At 36.5% G+C, this 7,463-nt stretch overlaps 1 protein-coding gene across 2 annotated transcripts; it reads right to left on the reverse strand.

Annotated features, from left to right (window-relative positions):
- Window positions 1–2,627: 2,627 nt before the first annotated feature.
- Window positions 2,628–6,013, reverse strand: LOC104879328 (uncharacterized). Of its 2 annotated transcripts, XM_059736960.1 has the most exons (4): window positions 5,925–6,013; window positions 3,483–5,289; window positions 3,050–3,377; window positions 2,628–2,960 (listed from the first exon to the last, which is right to left on the reverse strand). In XM_059736960.1, exons 2-4 carry the CDS (start codon window positions 4,623–4,625, stop codon window positions 2,800–2,802), a joined length of 1,632 nt encoding a protein of 543 aa, XP_059592943.1. In that variant the 5' UTR covers window positions 4,626–5,289; window positions 5,925–6,013; the 3' UTR covers window positions 2,628–2,799. The 2 variants fall into 2 exon arrangements, with proteins under 2 accessions (XP_059592943.1, XP_059592944.1); XM_059736961.1 differs by lacking the exon at window positions 5,925–6,013 and having other exon boundaries at window positions 3,483–5,337.
- Window positions 6,014–7,463: the final 1,450 nt, after the last annotated feature.

The following is a 7,463-nucleotide window of genomic DNA, read 5'->3' on the forward strand; positions in this document are numbered from 1 at the left end:
AGGTAAGCAGCATAACAAAGGCTTTTTTCTTCTTCTTTTTTGTTATATGAGTATCTGGATTGCCAAGTGTTTCAATGATCACTTCAGTCATTAGATAGAAGTGCATGGGATCGCATAACTTATTAAATTTGGCACCAGTTGATAATGAAACAACACTGTCAAAATTAGTGATGCCACTTCCTTTAACAGATGGAGCAAAACATGGTATGGTTTTCTCCCATGTAAGTTTTAGAACTATAAGCTCCTTTCTCCCTGTTTTTTTTTTTTAATAATACTGCCTTGGGCGAAGGATCAGACATGAGACCATTTTCAATGTCAATCATTCAGATGAGGACCTGCTACTTTTTGGAGCTGAAGCTTCTTCTTATAAAATTTCCTTTTGTGAAACCAAGGTTTGGTTAATCTTGATTTTGATGATAACAAAACAAGGTTTATAACTAATGATCATATTTCAAGTGTGATTAGGCAAGACGATTTCCAAAGTGGCAATCACAAAGACAAATCAAGTCAATGAGAAATCATGAAGAAAAAGACCACCTCAAAGAGAAGAGTTTTTCAAGACCCAAGCTTCATAAGATTTCTTTGTAAGGTTGTTGGTGCACTAGGACTTTCATGCATTTCATTCTTTATTTATGCACCAAAATCATCTAAGAGTAATATTGTTTTAAATATCTTAAGAATTGGATGATTTCATGTGTTCAACTAAAACCTTGTGTTAAATATCTTTCAAACTTGTTTTAAAAGTTTTAAGTTGAAAAAGATTGGGTATTGAGCCAAAAAATGGCTCAGCTTGTTCAACCGGTTGAGGAACCGGTCGACCGGTTGTGCTCGTCTAGTCGAGGAAGGCCAAAAAGTTTGTCTCTCTCCTAGTGGCCTTCTCTTCCCAGTTGAGGTGATTCTCTTCCCGGTCGAGGTGATTCTCTTCTCGGTCGAGGTTTGGTTGAGGCCAACGGTCACCTGCCAAGCATTTAATGCTAATGGCTAGTCAACCGGTTGAACCCCTAAACGGCTAGTTTGGTTTTTCTCTCTTATAAAAAGGCTCCAATCTTCATTGTTTAAATAACTTAACCTTCCAAAATCTTTCTTGATTATATTTGAGCTTTGGAAGAGTATTTTTTAGTGCATCATTATTTCAAAACTTGCATATCTTTAGTGCACCTTTCAATCCTAGTTTTCTTGTATCAATTGAGCTTAAAGTTCTTATGCTAGGATTTTTGTGAGATCTTTTATTTGTAAATCCTTGAGAGGAAGTTGTTCAAGAAAGGGATATCTCTTGAAAAGTTTAAAGGATGCTTGGAGCCAAAAGTCCAAGATGGTGAATTGGAACCATAATCCAATAGTATTGCTTAAAGGCTTGGTTTGGAAGCCTTGAATTAGTGGAACCTCAAGCTCGGGATTGAAGCTAGAGGATAGTGGATGTAGGCCGGGTTGCGCCGAACCACTATAAACTCTTGTGTTTGCATTCTCTCTTCCCTACTCTTTAATTTATATGCAATTGTCTATATATTGCTTATTATATACTTGCATATAATTGTCTCTTATATTCATTTGTTTAAATTTGTGAAAAGAGACCATCACCCTATTCAACCCCCCCCCCCCCCCCCCCTCTAGGGTGATTACCATAGGTTGGATTAGCCTAAAATTTCTAACACCTTTGATAAGCCAACATTGGACACATAATTTTGAATTACAACAACAGAAACATAGACACCATTTAGACTTTTCTCTACTAGTCCATTTTGAATGGTTCCCTTCAGACCTTCCTCTCTTTGTTCTACTTCCTTCTCTGTTACGCCTCAAAGATTTCAACTATGCAATGGTGTGATGCATTTGATTCTCAACTGAAGAAAATGAACAAAAACTGCTTATGATGACATTTATTTATCAAGAACAAGCCGATGATCTCTTTAGTGTCAAAGGACGGCTTAATAAATTTCGACCGTTGTAGGTAAGAAGTCTTCTTTGCCATCCTAATTATATAATGTCTTACTCAGACCTCCAAAATCAACTAGATTCGGATTCTGAACCACCCCATTGCAATTCTGAGTTTCATGCCCACCAGGAAAACCTAAGAGTGTTTGCCAATTGGTTCTTCCTGCCTGGTTCACCTACTTGTCAACTGGAAACGACTGAGATCTCACTAGAAATTGCTTATCAGTGCTTGCTGGGAGCCAATTAACCTTGATCAGCATGTCATTTTCTTGTGAGATGGAAATCCATTTTCCAGAACTCATCCTTTGGATTTGTGTGACATAAGAAATCCATCTTTTTCTTCCCTCCTATATTTCCAAATGAATCACTCTCCGGTGTTCCTACATTAGGCTCAGGATGTATCAGATCTAATCCAAGTCACTTACGAGCCTTGCTAAAGAAGACCTTACATTGATCCTTGGGCCTTGTTCTGACCAAAGTTTTTAAAGGCGAAAGCGTAAGGCTAGGCGTTTTTGTGTTCGTGAGGCGAGGCGTAAGCCTCGAGGCGTTGAGGCGTAAGCTTTTTGAGCCTTACATTATATAATTAATTAATATTTTAAAATATATAAAATAAAATAGCATAAATAAAAATATGAAAACAATTCATTAGAATCATAAAAAAAAACATACTAGTTCCCTACTTTCACAAAAAACCATAACAAATTCATAAAATAGATTATAGATTCAACTATACTAATAGTTTCAAACTTTAACAAAAAGCCATAACTAAGTCATGAAATAGAAAATAGAGTCAACCATAATAATAGTTCTAAACTTTTACAAAAAATCCATAACTAAGTCATGAAATAACAACTAGAGTAAATTGTTTCAACTTAAATCCTCCTCTCCAAGGTCATCATCATCCTCATCCAATGTATCAATAGTAGGAAAATGTCCACTATCATGTATCCCCATTTCATCTAAATCTTCATCTTCATCAATTGGTGTCAAATTCAATTCCTTCTCTTTGCCTTTGCCTCCACTTGTACCTAGCATAAAGTATTAATTATGTGTAAATATTAAAAGTTTTTTTTATTAAATTTAATCAAATTTATGATTTCAATTTTTGAGTACTTACTTGGTACTTCATTATGTTTCCTTTTGTAGGAATGTGAAGAAACCATATGATCCGATGATGTTTGCGTCTCTTGGGAGTTGGATGACACAACTCTAATGGCATCAACATTGAATAATTCATTCTCTTGAAGCCAACAAAGATCAAGGGGGAGGAGGGGATCTTCTTTCTCCGCAATCCATTCATCATCGGAATCAATCTCCTCTACCAAGATTGGATCAACATTTTGCTTCCTTTGTAGACTTCGCTCTCTCAATCTAGTGTTGTACCTTACATACACTAGAGCATTCAACCTTTGATGTTCAAGTCTATTTCTTTTTTTTGTATGGATCTACAAATAATAAAAGAAACAATTTTATGTGTTAAAATGAAATAAAGTTCTCTAACATTGAAATAGAAATATATGTATAAAAATTTACAAAAATAGAAGTATTACCGATTCAAATGTGCTCCAATTTCTTTCACATCCCGAAGCACTACAAGTAAGGCTAAGGACTCGAATAGCAAACTTTTGCAACTCCGGTGTTGAACCCCCAAAACGCATCCACCAACTTGTAGGACTTCTTAATGTTCGAGAATCAATTGCAATACGACTCCCAAATTCACCCATTGTTTGGTCATATGAGTCCAACTGAATGTCAGCTTTTAAACGTTCTTGATAATCCAACATCCTATCCATGCATTCAAATAATCCCTTCCTCACCTCATCAACATTAGAGAACTTATCTCCATACCGCAATTGAGGATTAAGATAATAGCATGCTGCATGTAAAGGTCGATGAAGTTGCGGAGTCCATCTTGCATCAATTTTTCTCCAAATTGGGCCATATTTTCTCTCCATGCCCCGACAATTAAATGCAATCTTCTCCTTAGCTGAATCCATCAACTCATAAATATAACCCATGGCTGGTCTTTCCTCTGAATCAACCTCTCTCAAGACACTAACTAATGGAACAGTGGTCTTTATGCAAAAAGCAACATGAAGCCAAAAATTTGGATCAAACAACACTGTACTTCGAGTTTTCACACCTTCTACCTTTTTAGCCCATGTGCTTGAACACCATTTTTCTGAGGAGAACATTGCTATAAGAGCTTGCTTTTGCTTATAAAGACTTTGGAGAGTAAGAAATGCAGTAGCAAACCGTGTAATTGCTAGACGAATAAGTTCATGATTTTTTGTAAATGTTCTCATCAAGCTAAGAACCCAAGTATGCCCATATATAAACTTCACAACTTGCCTAGCTCGAGAAAGTGTAGTAGCATGAACATTTAGCTTTCCAATATCCTCCAACATCAAATCAATGCAATGAGCAGCACAAGGAGTCCACCACAATCTACTCCTTTTTTCCATAAGCCTCATTCCAGCATTCACATAATTAGAGGCATTATCAGTGATGACTTGCACAACATTCTCCTCTCCAATTTCTTCAACCACCTCATCAAGATATTTGAACATCAATTCCCCATTTTTTATTGTATCAGAAGCATCAATTGATTTCATAAACCAAGTGCCAGCAGGACTATTCACCAAAAAATTGATAAGACACCTACTTTTTCCATCTGTCCAACTATCTGACATAATTGAACATCCATATTATTTCCAAGCTTTTTTGTGATCTTCCATAATGATACTTAGGTCATTCACCTCTTCTTTAAGAATCCATGTCCTCAATTCGTGCATAGATGGAGGCTTAAACCCGGGCCCAAAGTTTGCAACAGCATCTATCATAGGAAACCAATAAGGATCATTCACAGTGTTGAATGGGAGACCTTTTGAATACATAAACCTACCAATTTTTCTACACACTTCCTTCCTTTCTTCTTGCTTCCACTTTGAATTCAAAGTACTTTGTCTAAGTTGTGAAGTGGTAAATTTATCCATGGGTCCCCTAGGAATAGGTTCCCCACTCCCACTCCCTAATGTCCCTATTGTTTTAGACAAGGCACTTTCATGCATTGAAGTTGGACCCATACCAATTTCTTGGAGCAATTCATTTCTCTTCGTTTTTTTATCCTTAAAATTAGTCAATGCCTCTTTACATTCCAATCTAGCATCTTCACTAACTTTGTTGCATGGTTTCATACCATGATGAGTTCCAGCTAAGTGATGCTTTAGTCTATTCACCCCTCCCGTACATCTTTGATTGCAAAATTTACATCTTAAATATTGCTTTCCAGAAACTTCAATCACATACTTCCACACAAAATCCTTTCTTGAATTTTTCGAATCGGAGGAACTCATTCTAAAAAAAATCACCAATAATAATATTCAAATTTCCATATAACAATATAATTGACTAAAAAATAATAACAAAGCACAATTGAAAGAAATTTAAAAACGAAATACAAAATTTAATTGGTTTAAATTAAAAAAAAAACCAATTTTTTTTAAAGGAGTTTAAAAATTATACACATAAATTTTAATTGGAATTTAATAATGAAATAAATAAAATTGAGGTGAGAATTAAAATTAAACCAGAAATAAAAAATTCAAAATTCACAAATAATTATCTTTTATATAATTTTAATTATATTTGTTTATTGATACTATAAGCAAACATATAAAAAACTTCAAAAAAAAATCTTATTAACAAAAGGCACATCTGATTTGATAATTTAAAAAAAAAAAAAAAAAGTGAAAAACCTACTGGGAGAGAGAGAAAATTGTGGACCGAAAGTGGGCTGTGAGCCTCTGAGAGAATTTAAATGTTGTGAGAGAGAGAAAAAAGGGTTTAAAACTTAAATAGATATACAGCACATCAGCACATCTGATTTGATAAAAAAAAAAAAAAATTTGGATGAAGAGCCGACGCCCGTGTGGATTGCAGAGAGAGAAACGAAGAGGGAGAAACCATGGAAGAGGGAGTTTGCAACATACCTGGAGATGAGAGGGATTGCCGCCGGAGAAGATCGCTGCGATTGGTCGCCGCCGAGGGTGAGCACTCCGTCGCCGCTTGACTGGAAGAGGTAGGGTTTCGTTTTAGGTTTGTTTTCAGTCGGGATTGGGGTTTTAGGGATTACTTAGGGTTTTTTTTTAAATCTCTGTTCATTGCCACATCAGATCCGACGAAGCGTACGCCTCACCGGAAAAACGTGAAAGGCGCGATCAAAACGCGCCTCAATCACGCCTCACCAGAAAAGTGTACGCCTTTCAGGTGTTTCGCTTTATTTTTAACGCCTCAACACGTTTCCGCTGCGCCTCGCCTCAAGGCGCGCCCCACAAACGCCTTTAAAAACATTGGTTCTGACACATCATGGTATCTTTGCAAAATCCTTATCATAGGATAATACTGCCTACATAAAGATACAGATCTCCTCAACCGTCCGATCAGCAGGATCCATCTCAATATTATCATTTTTTTTAAAGAGAGCAATCTGCCATAAGACTTCATGTTGTATACATCCAATATGTTTGCTAATCAGCAATGAGAGTCACTCAATTGCTGGATCCCATAAATGATTACTACTCAAAAAGTGCTATTTCATAGCTTGTAATCAACTCTTTTAAACACTTTTGAGTAGTAGTTATTGCCTTTTAACCCAATTAACATGTTAAGGACCCTTGCAATCATTTCTAATCAAATTGTGTAAGTTTTGGTGTTTTTGTTAGTAATTTGATCACCAAAACAATCCAAGATTGAGGAGAGTTATTTGGAATCCATGGCAAAGTAATGAAAAGCTCAAATTCATGAAGAACCAAGCTTTGGAGCTCCATATCCCTTTGCCAAAGTCGTTCAAAGTATGCAAGGAGAGAAGCAAGGAGAGAGGAAAAACAGAGTGAAGAAAACAGAGGAAAGCTAGCTGCAGTCTTCTTTTACACTTTTAGAGCACTTCCCGAAGTCCATTTTCTACATTCTATATACCATTTCAAAGCTCAAGAAGTCAAGAATCCAATGCTTCAAACGGTGTGCGATTTGGAGTTGAAACGAAGAAGTTACAGCCACTGCAAGTCAATCACTCTAAAGTGTTGCGGAATCAGCCTTTTGTTGCGAGAATTTCGCAGCCTTTTTGTACAGTGTTGTGGATTTCCTCCTGAAGTTTCACGCCGCGATGGAAGCCAAACACCACAAGGTGGAAGCCAACTTAGCAGCCCTGCGAGTTTAACTTGTTGATGCGAAAATATTTCGCAGCCCTCTTGAGTGTCTGCGAAATCTCGCAGACACCATTTTCTCCTGCGAAATGGTCCTTAGTGCTTCCCGATATTTGCCACCGACTCTTTTGGATATTTTTCTTCAGATATTTTTGTATAAATTTCCATTTTCTCCTTGTATTCAGCCACTCATGTAATTCCTTAGCTAGGAAGTATCCAAGGAAGGGTAAATTACCTTCCTATATAAACTCTCTTGTAAACACTCTCAGGAGACGCTCGGAGAATCATGTAATCCAATATATAGAATCAACGAACAGAGCACTTGCT

This window comes from Vitis vinifera, chromosome 5, assembly GCF_030704535.1.
Source record: "Vitis vinifera cultivar Pinot Noir 40024 chromosome 5, ASM3070453v1".
In the NCBI taxonomy this organism is placed as follows: Eukaryota; Viridiplantae; Streptophyta; class Magnoliopsida; order Vitales; family Vitaceae; genus Vitis; species Vitis vinifera.